General features: G+C 41.6%; 2 protein-coding genes across 13 annotated transcripts in view; one reads left to right on the top strand and one right to left on the bottom strand.

Moving 5' to 3' along the window:
* Positions 1-12339, bottom strand: part of ZRANB3 (zinc finger RANBP2-type containing 3) — a 44207-nt gene extending 31868 nt beyond the window's left edge. Inside the window, exons 1-2 of the mRNA XM_030454643.1 lie at positions 12292-12339; positions 8581-8739 (exon numbers count right to left, since the gene is read on the bottom strand). Coding sequence (XP_030310503.1) covers positions 8581-8732 — 152 coding nt within the window. The 5' untranslated portion in view covers positions 8733-8739; positions 12292-12339. The remainder of the gene's footprint in view (positions 1-8580; positions 8740-12291) is intronic.
* A 68-nt stretch (positions 12340-12407) lies between these two features.
* R3HDM1 (R3H domain containing 1) overlaps positions 12408-15495 on the top strand; it is an 80734-nt gene continuing 77646 nt past the window's right edge. For 7 of the 12 annotated variants that reach the window (XM_030454642.1, XM_030454634.1, XM_030454641.1 and 4 more), the window contains exon 1: positions 13439-13555. The gene's annotated coding sequence lies outside the window, so the exon portion shown is untranslated. Of the gene's footprint in view, positions 12607-13419; positions 13556-13957; positions 14253-15495 lie in introns of those variants that run through there. The other 5 variants (XM_030454630.1, XM_030454631.1, XM_030454635.1 and 2 more) reach the window with 5 other exon arrangements.

The raw sequence follows: 15495 nt of genomic DNA, 5'->3' as shown, positions 1-15495 counted from the left end.
GTCCAAAACCCTATTGTTGATCCTCAAACAAAAGAGAACAAATGCAGGCACCTGAGGTTTTACACAAAACCCATCAGTGTGTTTCAGGCTTTCTTATAAATGTAAAAATAAATTTCATTATTTAAAGGACCACACAATGCTGGACACACAGGCACAATCAGAACAGTCCTGTGAAGGTATCAAGCACCAGACAAAGGAGCACTTATTGCATTACATTAATTACACATTGCAGTATGGATTCTTACTACAGCAAACCTTGGAGAGAAATCAGAAGTTAGCAAATTAACAGGTGACAGAACTAAGCAAGAAACCTGAAATCTAGCCCTGTGAAAACTCTGGTCAAGAAAGTTCTGCCTCTGGAAGGACAGAAAACATTTTTTTTCAAACCTCAAAGAGCACAGAAAGAGCTCTTAGTTGTGTTGATGTCAAGAAGATTGGATCCAACTTTGCAGAGCAGAAGGAGAAGCAGACCTTTAAAATTCTATGCAGATGAGTTGATTGGAGAAGCAGAAGGAAACTGAGGCTAAGCTTATGCAGCATATGCCATACAGCCACAAAAATAGTCTGCATCAGAAAGAGGTTAATACTTACACAGTTTTATAAAATGAGATTCAGGGAATAAAAAAAAGGTTTAAATGAAAAGAACTTCTATTTCTGCATGCCTGGGTTACATTCAGGTCAGCCCTTTAGAAATACCAGCAATATTAACCAAGCAAACAATACACTTCAAGTTCCTATATTAATTATGGCTACTTCAGCAAGGCATCTCTGCAAAGACAGAGTATCATTCTGAACATTGCTCTTGCAAGAATTCCAATTAACAACACACTGGCTTGTGTCTAAGGTCAAGAATCCTACTAAGTTGTACAGTCAGTACTAGTGTTTTTTTTTAACTGCAGAAACATTTTGCAGTATTACCCTAAGCTAGACAGTTCTGCTTCCTTACAGGGAGGATTAAAAGCAAAAGGGGTAAAGCAACCTACCTATTGCTTGCTTGTGGGGATAATTGAACTTCTTGATTAGTTTTCAACAGTTATTTATCCAGAAAAACAAGAGCCACAGGTAACTTTTGCAGAATGAACTCCTTCACTTTTAAATGCATTTTCTGAGACAAACAGACAAAGCAGTAGCACTCCATTTCTTAAATCACTGAAAAAAATTATTACTACTCAAATAAATTAAATGTTTTTGCTAATATGGCCTTTGGAACATGTTGTACAGAGGAAGCTCACATCTTTCTTTCACTAGTGTGGGTGTCCTGATATTCTTGGGATTCTCACCTACTCATGTGAGTCAGTTTTATATAACGCTACAACATATAATTTCCCTCCTACTCACAAGCCAACACTTTAGCACTAACATCTTAACCAAGGGTTATTTAAGGAATCTGAACTTAGTACATTTTTATATAAAACTGCGCAAGCAACCATTACATTTGTGTGTCAGTAATCACAGCACACAGTCCTAAAACTAGAACAAAGAAAGTCGACTTCCTTGAAAAAAATAATCAAGGTTGCTTAACCAAAAATAGAGCCCCAGAAGATTTAAGCTAGATGATACCCTTGCTCTTGAACTAGACTAGATATTTGAAAGAAAGATAAATAATTTAAAAATCCAGCACTCAAGCTACTGCAAGATGCACTAACTTGCCACATCTGTGGTGTTAATGACTCTCTGCAGGGGTGTAGAAGAGAATGGTTATGCCATCTCAGGCTCCACTACTCCTCAACACGTAACTGAAAAAATAATCTAAAATGCTTTATTAAGATTTCAAAGCTATTTGCCAACAAAAATAAAGCACATTTGCCAGCACATTCTAGGATTTTAGCTGTGACAAAGATGCATAGAATAACACGATGTAGTCAGGTTGACGGTGAAGGTCAGACACTTCAATAGGTTTTTAGACTATATTAACTATGAACTGTTAACTGATAAAAATTCTGGTCAAGAAGACACCTGATAGTGACACTGAAAATCTTTACTCATTCTGTCACTGGCCTTGGAGTCAAATTGTTTCACACAATGCAAGAAAAACTGACTTCAGTTAATTGGAAGAGTTGGAATTCACATCAGCTAACTTCAATCTGGCAATCTAGGCTGCAAAACTTTGCCTTGGTATTAACTGGCATGACTGAAATACCTGTGATCAACAGCAGCTTTTGCTTATTATATGATCTTAATGACTTCCAATGGAATTTAGGTACTTATTATTACTTTTCTAATAAAGTCTGCTAACCAAGTGACCCTCTCCCTGCAGCGATCTGCACTGCAAGAGCTGCAGAACTGCTCTCTTCATCTCTTTCTCCTTCAAAGTTGGCTAAATCAGGGAAAAGATTTACCTAGGAAGTGTCTCATCAGTAGTCTCTCCATTTTCAATAGTTCCCAGATTCAATGTCTTCTCCCTCCAGTACCCCAAGCTCTCAAGAAAGATTTTGTGTTTGTCCTACACTTGGTTCCTTCTTCACACCAATATTTGGTAACACATTTGTAACTTCCAAATACTTCAAAAGCATCCATCCATTCAACTGTTGGCAGAATATCCCATTTAGTTTCTGACATATGTCTCTGAACTAAGCAATTCTGCTGATCTTTTTTCTGTGTTGATTTATCTCACCTGTAACTTGTTCCCCTTTCAACACATTACAAAGACATACTATATATGCAATGTAGATTTAAACTGTAAACATAAGCTACTCTTTGCCCATGTTTTTCCTCCCAGGTTCCATTAAGTCAGTCAGAATTTGAGTCATATTTGTTTAAGACCTTACTTTTTTTCATGTGCATTAAGGCAGATTGTCACACTCTTAAAACTGATCACTTTAATTCTACCCTCTCCCTGATGCTTATAATTAAACACAATGATTTTTCATTGTGGATTCTCCCACTGCAAACTTTCCCTGTGCTCAGTTAACACTGAACTCATTTCCCCTCTCTATTGGCAACATCATACCCACACCTGCAGGCTTTATCTCACTCAGTTCTTCTCTCCCATTCTAAGAATTTCTGTCCTGCATTTCTAAAAATCTGTATTTTCTTCTCTATTCCTTTTGCTAGAAGTCCACATTTAAGATCAGGTAATTTCTCAGACTACTACCATTGTTTTCCTCTGTTCTTAAATTATTTTTTTAACCCCCCCCAGTTTCCCTCCTGAATGGCATTCTACATTTTCAACATTCACATAGTGACAATGCATTTTTTGTTCCATCTGATTTGCTCCTCAGTTCCAACTTCCAAACAAGCCTCCCTGGACATGAAGGCTCTGCAGAATATGGCTTCATCTCTCATACATACTTCCTGCATCTGAACCTCATTCTGTGAGCTAGCATCTTCATTTAATCCTCTCTCTCTCCTTTGGCACTTCTCAGATGTGAAATGTACTCTGAAACATTACAAACCAATGCCTTTAAAAAAAAAGAAACCTTTATTTAAAAACAAAAACCTCACAGAGCTACTCCATGTTTCATGTAAAATGTATTAAATTAACTGATCCTCTACATATTAAACAGTCATTCCATCTTTTTCCCCCAAGAATAATTTTTCAGCTTTGTTTTCTAGAAAAAAAGACTGGAAACAACAGCTCATGCATTATGATGCAGGGTTTAAGGACTCAAATTTATAATAAAATTATAACTTGATGTATCTAAAATGAGTTATTGAATAAAAGTGAAAGGGAAAAATAAAAGTGTAAGAGAAAAGGACCTACTGTTCTAGCACAAACCAAAATATACATGGAGGGCAAACAGGCTGAGCATATTTTCTCTTATATCAGCTGCCAATAGCTAGAAATGTAACTCATGTAGTTCATCAAATGGAAATTACACCTTTCATACCACTCAACGACTAACAGAAGAATTCTTGTGATTCAGCCTATTTCAGACACTAGACCATGAAAGCTTAACCTCTACCTCAAGGTCTGAAAAGTTCTATTTCAATTTCCACCCCTCCTGCCCAATGCACTGGACATGCAGGTTTTAGGGTGCGTTTCTATGTTCAGGCAGGCTGAACAGAAACAATGAAGTAGATTAAGAATATGAATTTCAGAGAACTTGAGGATTTTGGAGTTCAAGGGGAAAAAAATGGTAGTCTAATGACATGCACAGATACCTAGACTCAATTTATGTGCATGTCATAACTCTTTCCTACCTACATCCTAGAAAGTTAAATAAATTTGTGTAGAAATTTTCCCAGTTTAAATATGGCTTATATCAGAAATTCCTGGCCCTACAAAGGACTACACTCTGCCTGAAATTGCTAAACATTTCTATTTGCTTGCTGTCCAAGAGCTTTAATTTTATGATTCAATTACTAAAACAGCAGACTGTATATATACTCTACCTCTCAAGTGAGCAACTGGACGTAGTAGGACCTTTTAGTTGTATTGATAAGCTCTGAGTACACATAATTTGAACTTCTGTTTTTCTGACCTGCTTTGGGAGGGGGATGGAAGGAATCAATTTCTATGAAGACTGATAAAGTCTTTGAACTAAGCATCTGTTTTAATTAATGAAGAACTAACTCCATGTTTCTCCTGTGTAACTTACTAGAGAACAGACACACAGTTAGTGAGAAAAAAATGTACTATTCTGAGGTGGAGCCAAATGAGTTGTTATTCTAATAGGAGACACTTGCACTCCATTCTCTGATGAGCTCACTGTCACAATGGTTCTCTGTAGCCTACTATCCAAACCAACATCAGCCAGTATACAACTTTTTCTAATGCTAGTAAATGACTGCCTAACAAAATGAACACCTTTTCATGAAAACTGATAGGTCTTAATGCCAGATATGAACACTGCATACCGTGCAACTACCATCAATTGTCACTTACCTCATTTTTACTTTATGTATACTCAGTGAACAGCTTTAAGCCAGCATGTATGGGAAATTAAAAATCTCATGCTCCAGAAGGTATTAGTATATACTTACCTATAAAACTTATAAAGCAAATATAAATCAATACTACAGTAAAATACAGATCCTGGTAAATGTATCAATAAATATTAGATACATTCAGATAAATTTAAATTTAATCTTTTCCCCTCAGAAAACAGAAGTCATGATATGAAATGCATTTGGACTTTATGTAAGAAAGTGAGAAGAAAACACAGCAAGAAACTAGACAACCCCAGTAAAAACTGTTTGAGTATACAATTATATTGGAAAAGCTGATCTCATGAGTGGTAAATATCTCCAAGTCCTCTTATGCATTCACAAGCAAAATAACTTAAACTGCTCAGCCAACATTTCTGAGAAAATTCTGTCTGTATGTCTGAAGGCATCTTTTTCAGATACCATCAACAAGGCAAGTAATGCTGAACAGTGATGCTTGAAACCACTTCCTGAAAGTTTTTATACTAAAACTTGATCAAGCATTTAGTGATGTGGTTTACACACATTGCCCAGGAGCAAGAGAGCTAACTTTCAAGTAGCATACCTCTGACTTTTACAGGTTACTCAGGTGAGAAAATTGCTTGTAAAATAAGACAAACATTGCACACTTCTATAAAAAGAGGAAGTAAAAGAAGAATACACAGTAGAATGAGATTGTGAGATTCCAAGTACTATGTTAGTGACTAGCAACAGTAAAAATCATTGATAACCAAAGAGAAATGCAGGCTCAAAAGAGATTGAATATAACCAAATTTCTATCACTTCTTCCAGAGTACTGTGCTTCAACACCACCTCCTCCTCTTCACTAACACCTGACCATAGGCTTATGATTTCTTAGTATTGTTTAGGCCTTCATTCTCCAGTCATCCTCCTCCTGCAGACTTCATAGATTTTACATGGAAGAATGAATTAGGTCTGAAAATTACACTCTGTTGCTCAGAACAACGAAACCAAATCAGGAAGATGACGTTGTTTCCATCCCTAAGTACCAATTCCCTGAGTGCACTTCTAAAGATTGATCCCTAGTATGGAATAAGCATTTGTGCAGTGTGATTTACCTCTAAGACATGACTGTGAGCTAAAAGGTATCTCATTTTATGCTGAACTATACACTGTCTTGCTGGCTCTAGAATTATTATTTCCTAGAAAAATCTTTTAGTCTAGATGATGCCTTTTCAGCATCCATTGAAAAAGCCTCTGATTCATTTACTAGTGAATCAAAAGTACAAATGACAAGTGTATTTATTTTATGCTCAGGGAAAAGACAAAGGAATTTATAGGTTAACCCCAGCCCCTTCCACGCAAGAAATGAGAGTTTGGTATAATAATAAAGTCTCTTTTTACACAAGGTGCTTGTCTAACCTAAGATAATATTAACTGAATCTCTTCAGCTAACAATAGAGCAATTTCTCTATACCAGTTTTCTGCCACTACAGCAAAGCATGGATTAAGTGGTAACTGCAAAAGCAGTGCATAGCCTGAGGCAGAGAAGGAAGAGCTGAGATGCACATACTTCTTACTTCAAGTCCAATGTTTATATATTTATAAAACTAGAAAAAACACTCCTATGGAAAAGTACCAGACCCTGATAAAATATACCACCAGGAATACTGAATGAAGGCTTAAATCATTAAGGAGTACATAAAAATGAAAGACTTGAGTAAGCCAAGGGCTGACAGGAAAGGAAAATTCAGCTGCAAGCAGCAGAGGCTCATGTTTTCTGGTTCTGGACAGAAAGAAAATCAGATCTGCCTGAGCAAGGGACAGATTGAAAAAAAGATACTTCTCAGGAAGGTTTGACTTAATACATTTTACTTTATATAGAGGCTGGCTGAGAGTGAGCACACAATTCTTATATTTGACCCAGCTTACACACAGAATGTGCCAAGGAATAACATTTCTTGCAGTCACGATGAAAATGCTTTCACATGCTTGCTGCAGTAAAACCAGCAACACTCTTTCATTAGTAACCTTTCAGTAAAGGTTTCAAGAAAAGAAAACAACATAAAGACCATAACTCCAATGGAAATAATGTCATTCCTTTCTTGACAGTCATTAGCTTAGGTATTTCAAACCTTTTTAGGTATTTATTGCAGGCAATTATCACTTCTCAAACAAAAGGAAGAAAAATCTGATGAAATTTTCTCTATTTATTTAGTTAATCTGCTTCCTGAAAAAAACTCTATTCTATAAAAGCCTGTAATTATGCTACTTTCAAATACATCCACTAGCCTACCCTGATTAACACTGAAGAAACCAGACATATTTTCATGTCTTCTGTTATTTCACTGTTTGTATGTATAAATGCACCTCAATAGCACGTAAACCTCACTTCCCCTTAGTAACATCAGATCAGCTAAGATACGGTAGCCCAAGGCTTTGGGTTTATTAAATTTAACTCTAATGTAGACTTTGCTGTCTGTTCTACCAAAGTCTTAGCAATCCATTCTAACTGCACACATTCATCCTCCCAGTCACAAAGTGCAGCAGGAAAGTGCCCAACATGCCCAGTGGTCACACGGGTTAAGTTAATGCCAATAGAGCATAAAGCTTTTAAAATCTCAGGCTTGTACGTTAATGGCTGGGCTCATCTTTCTATTCTGCTGCCTAGCACAAAAATAGGTGGCTTGCTTCATTCCCTGAAGACAGTAAGGTTATAATTGCTAAAGGTTTTTCACCAAATGAATAGAACTTAAGTGAAAAAATCTTAGAGGAAATTTAAATTGGTCAAAAGTTCCATTTAATTGCAACTGATGATAAAAAAATCCTTTCCAGGTTTTCACCTTTAGAGAAAGAGATACACATTTCTCCTGCAAAAAATCAGAAACCTTAGCAAGCAACCAATCTCCTTAGATCCTAAGCCTCTTGTATGGAGCAAGATGATGAAATTATCAGAAGCTAACTTCATCCTTCTTTAAAACTTAAACTAAAATAAATTCATTTGTGCCAGACCTCTAAAATCTCACTGCTTTCTAAATGGGCAACATACAGTAGCTTCATGGCTTTAGGCTGCAATTCCCTAAACTTCCTAAAATTTCTAAGTGTGTAAATAGCATTTTGCTTCCCTCCTTTGCCCTGTAAATCAGAAAGAGGCCCTTGCTCAGCAAAATGTTTCCAGTTTCTGCTGCATAAACTATTTTTCTGATTGATCAGGTACTTGATTGTTGAATGCCTGCTCTATCAGTTGCTGCATTCACTCACTGAGCACCCTCAAGGCTTCTTCTGCTCTGCTGTTGCAGCTCAGTGAGTTCCAGAACACCCTGATTACATGCCAGAATTGTACCAAGTTTAAAATAGAAAACCACACAGATGCATCAAGATCTGTTAGTCATTCTCTTAACAGCTCTACCACGCCATTAAGAATTAAAGAAACAAATGTGAATTAACTTATTTTAAGAATTCCCTATTAACATGACAAAAAGGATGGTCCTACAGATATCAGCCTCCTCTTACTTGAGATCTTTGATACTACAATCCTCCTTCATGTAAAGCATTATTAAACTTTCCTTCATCCTCCAGGCAAAAAAATCCCCAACCCCTCATTTTAAACTACATTACCTTATAGCTTGAGATAAATTTCTGTAGTATAACTCACCAAAGAGCTGCTGGTATTACACAGCCTTTGACAAAATTAAATTTACGTTTACCTAAATTAATTGTTTTTAGCATATGATGCAGTAAGAGTTTTACCTGCCACTTCTCTGAAGTGCAAATCTGATGCCTTCCTCCTGAAAAGGAAGCAGCTTCTTTCTCAGCCTTTCAGGTAGAAAGGACAGCTCTGCATCAACATTTTCTGAATAAGGAGCTTTGAGTGTAGGTGTTTTCTGGAATGTATCAGCCATGTTGAACCTAAGAGAGACACAACCAAGAAAGATGTCTTACCTAAAAGTCAGGTTGTCAAGATGTTAGAGAATAAAGCTTCATGGAACAATAATAACCACACATCTTGAAATAATCAACAACTACACCACTCAAGTTTTGACAACTGCCCCTAGAATAATAATAAAATACTGCATATGATGTAGGAAAGCTCATCACCTCAGTACCAATGAAATAATTGTTATTGTTCCTGTATGAAGAGGTCAGCATCTGTAACTTCCTCAAAGCTATTAAATAGTTATTTATGAAAGTTCCTTATTTATGGATTAAAGTTTTTTTGCCATTTAGATACAGCTTTACTTACAGACATTGAGTTACCAAAAAAAGGTTATTTAACCTTTTGATGATGGAACTAAAAGTGCTCTAACATTTTTAATCCTAAGAACCAAATCAGGCAAAAAGGGCAAAATATACCCAGCTTGGGGGGAAAAAATAAATAAAAGGAACTTTATTCCCTTCAGAAACAACACAGAATTCCTCAATGAAAATTCTCATGCTGTGTTTCAGACTAAACATGTTGATTCTTCATTCATTTTTGTCCAAGGGAATAGTTAAGACACTACCTTTTGTTCTCTTATAACTTCTTGAAAAGAAGACTTGAAGCAAAGACTTAAAAATCTTGGTAACAGCACACCACTTAACCATAAGGGAAGCAACAAACCTATATATATAAGCATTATTTATTTTGGATTCATGGCCCATGTGAGAAGCCAGCTTATCTTAAACATCATGGGAACAAAGAGTATCAGCCAAAATCCACTTCCTATAATGTTAATAGTAGATATTGTACCAGCAGGTTTGACAGCAAAATTATGAATGTTTTCACTCAGATTTTTTTGTCCTGATGTATCTCCAAAGCAACTCAGAAGTCAGATATGATTTGGTGGATTGAACCATTATGTCTGTAAGAAACAACATGCTGCACTGAACCCTCACTCACTTTAACCATCTGCAGGACAAAGTAACTTTTTTTTTACATTAGCTGTTTAAAAAGTAAGATAGGCCCAGGGACAATGGAAATGGTTGAAGTAATCAACATAATAAAGCATGATCAAGCAAAACAGAGTCTGCAACAGTTCACTTCTAATGTCACAGAAGGCACTAGGAATGAAAGCTGTATTTGCTCTATGAAAGATTTATTGTGGTTGTGTAGAAAATTAGAATGAGCAGTGATGAAACAAGACAAAGAAATAAATTCCATCAAATTGCTTATAATTCATTTATTCATGTAATAATTATACTGAATATCGATGCCTTACCTAGTGTATAATGGCTGTGGTAGCAGTGGTAATTTGCTTTTAAATAGATCAATTATGTACAGCACTGTAGTGATGTCAACAAATAAAAACAGTATTTTTTTAAATTTAGTATAGCAGAACAGTTTGTGTCTGCTGTTCTACCCACTGCACATTTGGAAGTTACACGAAAAATATTAGTGCATGTTTTCTCTCAGTACAATTTTTCTTCTGTGTCCTTAATGTGTTGTAGTACTCATCCCAACAGCATTCCCACATCTCTAGAACTTCAGTTTCCTCAGAGAAAAGTAGACCTAAAAGCTCTGGTGTTAGCAGCTAACTTTTCACAGCCTGGAGAGGGCTCTTGGGAGACCTTATAGCAACTTTCCAGTAGCTGGATGGACTGGAGAGGGAATTTTACAAGGCCATGGAGTGATAGGATGAGAGGGAGAACAGCTTCAAGCTGAAAGTGGGTAAATTTAGGTCAGGTGTTAGGAGGAAATTCTTCCCTGTGAGGGTGGTGAGACCCTGGCACAGGTTGCCCTGAGAAGCTGTGGTTGTCCAGCTCCCTGGCAGTGTCTCAGCCCAGGCTGGATGGGGCTTGAAGCAACCTGAGCTGGTGGGAGGTGTCCCTGCCCATGGCAGAGGTTTGGAATTAGATGATCTTTGAGGACACTTCCAACCCAAACCATTCTGTGAATCACTCAAGAGAATTCATTCAGCTACAGAAGGTTTAGGAGTAAAAGGATACAAAGAAAAACCGTATGATGTTTTCTCAAGTGTTTTAATATAGGATGGAATATCTGAATAACTAACTTTTTATCTAAAATTGCTCAAATTGCTCTAGTATCTCAGGACTAGCCAGTGGCAAATGGTCCCAACTTTTATAAACAGGCACAGGGAAGACTCATGGAACTACAGCACAATTCAAAAATTAAGATCACAATTAAAAATTAAGATCAAAAATTAAGAACACCAGGATAAATACACTTATTTTGTGGGAGTCAACACATCTTCTTTAAAGCTCTTATCTTTTAAGCCTGCTGAAGTTATTTTGAAGATCTACAGCTACATAGCTATAACTGGTTGATGCTGTCCAGTTTCTGGTTTTTCAAAATCAACTATATTAAAACAGAATAAATTCTATAAACATATTTGTACAGTAGTTCTAATTCCAGGAAAACCTTTGAGAAAAGTCCCTCAAACTTTTAAAAGAACTCAGCTGTCAAATGAAAAGCTTTTGGTTTTGAATACAAGCAAGCAGATTCTTCATATATGACTGCAACAACATCTGCATATTTCAAATGTATCTGCTCCAGCTTCTGTTATGTTCCATGAATTAATAAATGATATAGAGAAGTAACCATGGATGGATAAGGGCACTGCAAATACTAGTAAAATAATAAAAAAACCCAATCACAAACCACAACCAATCTGGAATTTTTTCTGTCAGTGCTGCTCCTACACTGCATTTCACCAGACACTTATCTTTCTGGAGGCATGCATTGAGATCAAACTTCTTGAGGATATTACCCCAGGTGAAATGCTTCTTTATTAGAAGGTTGAGTTGTAAGACCCAGGAGAACTTCAGGAACTATTTAAATTCAGCAATTGCTGTTTGTCAACACAAACTGACATCATGATATAAACCCAGGATTTTATTTTTACAGGCTACTAAGAAAATCATGGGACTTATTGATTCAACCATTTTTCCACCAGCAGAAGAATATTAAAAACTGAAAAAATACCCAGATCATTACAACATTTTTTAAAATGTTACAAGAAAAAAGCAATCAGACAGAACAAAGGACATCACAAAGCTCTGTAATACAATTTTCCACAGGCCTGCACACTGAGCTTGAGACAAGTCACCTCAATATCTGCTTAGGGGCGAATTTTATTTTTTTTTTTTTGACTTCCACAGTTCCCTGGACATAGCAGAACTACCTGGGAACGTCCTGCGATAACCCAGCGGCAGCCAAGGCGAGCCAACCAGCCAGACCTTCTCGCACAAACATGGGCTGACAAATAACCTAAAACACCTGGAACCTCGCCCTTTTTCAGCCAGCGAGCCCCACCTCAGGCATCCCCCGACACCGCTCCCCACAGCACCTCACACCCCGCTGCTCCGCGGGTCCAGGCCGCGATCCGGGCCCGACCCCCCACACCTCCCCCGTAAGGGATGTGCCTTGGCCGTCCCTCACCACCGCCCCCCGCCTCCTCCCGGCCCGCTGCGCATCACACCGCAGGGAGGGGGCTGGGAACGGCGCCTCCCGCTCCCTTCTACCCTGAGGGGCCGCTCGCAGCTCCGGCCGCTGCCGCCCCGCACCTTCGCGGGCTCCCGCCTCAAAACCGCCGCCCGCCGCCGCCCGGAAATGACGCGAGGCCTCGCGCACCCGCGCGCTTCCCGCCGCTGCGCGCGCGGCGCTTCCGGGCACGGGAATCGTGTTTGGTTTTTTTTCTTTTTTCCTTTTATGTGTTATTTTTACCCTTCTTTCTCCCCTCCCACCTTTCCCGGTCCCGATTCGCTTCCTCGCTAGCGAGTTAAACGGAATGTTCCTGCCCGGCGGTGCCTCGTACCGGCCCCTGCTTCGCTCGGATGGTGCGCGGGGAAGGGAGGGCGGACTGAGAGAGGAGGAGGGGGCGGGAAGGGAAGGGGGAAGGAAAGCGGCGCGGTTACCTCAGGCAGAAGCCGCTCTGAGAGAGGCGACCTAGCTGAGAGGAGAGGGGTAGCAGGCGCAGAGGTGGCGTTAAGGGCTGAGCTGAGCGAGGGGCCTGGAGGACGGAGCGCGCTGGGCAGTGCCGCTGGCTTGCGGCTGAGGGCTTGAAGTAGGGCGAGAGGCCCGCAGGGTGAAAGGGTGCGCGGCTAAACTGGGACTACAGCTCCCAGCCTGCCCTACGCCCGCCCCTTGAAGGATGCGGACTTTCCGTGCGCCTGCCGGGAGGGATACCGGAGATTGGGGGGGCAGGGGGAGGAGCCCAGCGGGCTCCGTTGGGGTGCTGCAGCTCGGCATAGGCGGCAGCAGACCTGCTGAGGCGCGGTACGGTGACGAGAGGGCTACGGCCGCCCGGGGAGGGGAAACAAGGAAAAGGGGAGGTGCGGGCTCCCTTTAGCCGCCGGCGCGGTCCTTGTGCGCGCCGCCGCGCTGCCGGTGGCCCTCGCCTGCCCACAGTGGGCGGGCGCAGCCGTGCCGGTGTCCGCCGCAAGGCGTGGTTCTTATTGGCGGGCGAGCCCGTCCGTCATCGCAGCGGCGCTCTGCCATTGGCCGCTGTCTTCTGGGCGGGCTTGCGACCACCTAAGCGCTGCGAGGCACCATTCACCGGCGGCGCCGGAGGGGGGCTCCGCGCTGCTCATTGGCCGGCGCGTCCGTTAATCATTAGCGTTCCGCTCGGCCATTGGTGGCGGTGACGCTGGGGGGCGGGCCTTTCTCCCCGCCGCGGCAGCAGGAGGAACCCGGGCGGCTGTCGGGGCTGGCGATGGGGTTAAGCGCCCCTCGTGCGTGAACCCGCCGCCGCCGCGCCGGCCCCAGCTTGCCGGCCGCGCTGCCGCGGTAAGGACCCGGATGAACCGGCGGGGAAGGCGCCCTTGCGAGCGAGGGAGGGAGCGGGCGGGCGGGCGGTTGGTTGGTTGGTGGGGCTGCGCACTCCTCTTGAGGAGAGCGGAGGGGGTGGGGGGAAGGAGAAGAAGGAGGAGGGAAGGGGGGGGGGGTAGCGGTGGGCCGCGCCCGCAGTGCGGAGAGCGGGGGGCAGCGGCTGAGGGAGCGGGGCCGCGCCGGCGGAGCGGGCGGGCCCGCGCGGGGGGAGGGGCGCGTGCCGCAGCCGTTGGGGACGGTTGGCGGCGGGGGCCGGCGGCACCTGCAAAGGGGGAGGGGGAGGGGGAGAGGAGGAGGAGGAGGTGTCGTCCCGGTCCGACGGGGAAAAGCTTGGCCCCGTTTCCCTGGCCTAATATAGGCAGGGTTGACCGGCGGTGCGGGGACACGGCACGGCGGCCCGGAGCTGCGCTTTTGCGCCTCCCCGCCGTTGGGCCGCCGGTCCGGCCTCAGGGCTGCGCCTTCGGCCTGCCACAGCCTCTCGTTGCTCCCGCCCTGGGGTCCGTCCGGGCCGAGCTGTCGCGGTTACTTTTTAGAGGATGTTGGTCCCTGGGGAAGCGGTCTCGGAGGGAGCCGGAGGTCGGGAGCCGGTTGGTGGCCCTAGGAGCGCTCCGAGCCCTTCAGGCGGTGTGTTCGAGGGGTGCGGAGCGTGGCAGGGGTGGGTGTTTCGGCTCTGTCCCCTGGGGTTAGCAGTGTTGGTGTGCAGTACCGGCTATCGCGGGTTTCTGATTAGACCTCCCCTTAGGTTGCCTGGGGGGAAATGTTCCATTCGTGCTATGATCGTGATGGAAGGGGGCCGGTTTATTATGCTTGCTTTCTGCTGCATGTTGGATAATTCTGCATGTGGAAATATGTAGCATGCTGTAATCCGAAGTGTAAGTAGGATCGAGAGTGAACTGTGTCACAACCTGGTTATTTTTTTACAGTTTCCTTTAATAATAGTTTAAAGTGAGTTTTCGGATCTCGCTCTTTAAACGAGACAGAATGAGACAGAAAAAGAAGTAGCTGTTTCTCACACTGAATCTAAGAAGAATTCAGATTATACACGATAAGAGATTTACACAAAGTCTTTTTAATAATTCAACTTGTAGGACAAGATAACACGTTGGTATGATATGTGTAGAATGCTGGATTTGGAAGATTATGAAAAAAACCCAAATTGGGTGATGGATACTTTAAGGTGCACTGTCAGATAAACACAAAAGTGTGTTGTGTTTCGGAGTGGTTTTTAAATAGCTTTAATTTTTAATATGGATGCCCTTTTTCATTAGCCTGAAATTAGAGCTTCTGTGCCTAATGCAGAATAGGGAATGTGCTGGGTTTTTTTTTTCTCATACAGAGTGTCTGATAGTAGCCTTTTTGCCTGGAGGCATTAACTTGCAATTTTCTACGGTGTTACTTTCTCATGTCTCGTCTTCCAGGAGTGCTGCACTTGAGACTTGCTTTTTGTTTGAATACTTAAGTAGAAGACACAATTACAGAAATCTTACGGGTTTTCTTATTAATGTTAGGAATAGCTGCTTATTGTTGAGTGATAGCAACAAAAATGAAGTTCTAAAATTATTTTTCAAAAGGTTTTATTCAAACAATTTGCTACTCAGGACAAAGGTGACAGTGGAAACATGTTTTCTTTGACAGCCTTCTATTTGTTCGTTACAAATATTACTATTATTGGCAGGCAGCTAATACTGAGCATTTGTTTTATAGTAAATAATGTCATGTCCAGGGTTTCTTTTTGTAGAAAATCTGTAATTTATAGCTTGTACTCCCCAAACAAAAAAAAAAGCCTCAGTGGTAAAGATAACATGCCAACTTGTGTCTTTTATATCTCAGGTGAAAAATGTAGTACTTGTAGCTGCATTGTTCACTATTGCTGGCTCACTTTATTTTACAGAACTGTA

The sequence above is a fragment of the Calypte anna genome, chromosome 7, assembly GCF_003957555.1.
Source record: "Calypte anna isolate BGI_N300 chromosome 7, bCalAnn1_v1.p, whole genome shotgun sequence".
In the NCBI taxonomy this organism is placed as follows: domain Eukaryota; kingdom Metazoa; phylum Chordata; class Aves; order Apodiformes; family Trochilidae; genus Calypte; species Calypte anna.
This window is presented reverse-complemented; position numbering and strand designations above follow the sequence as displayed.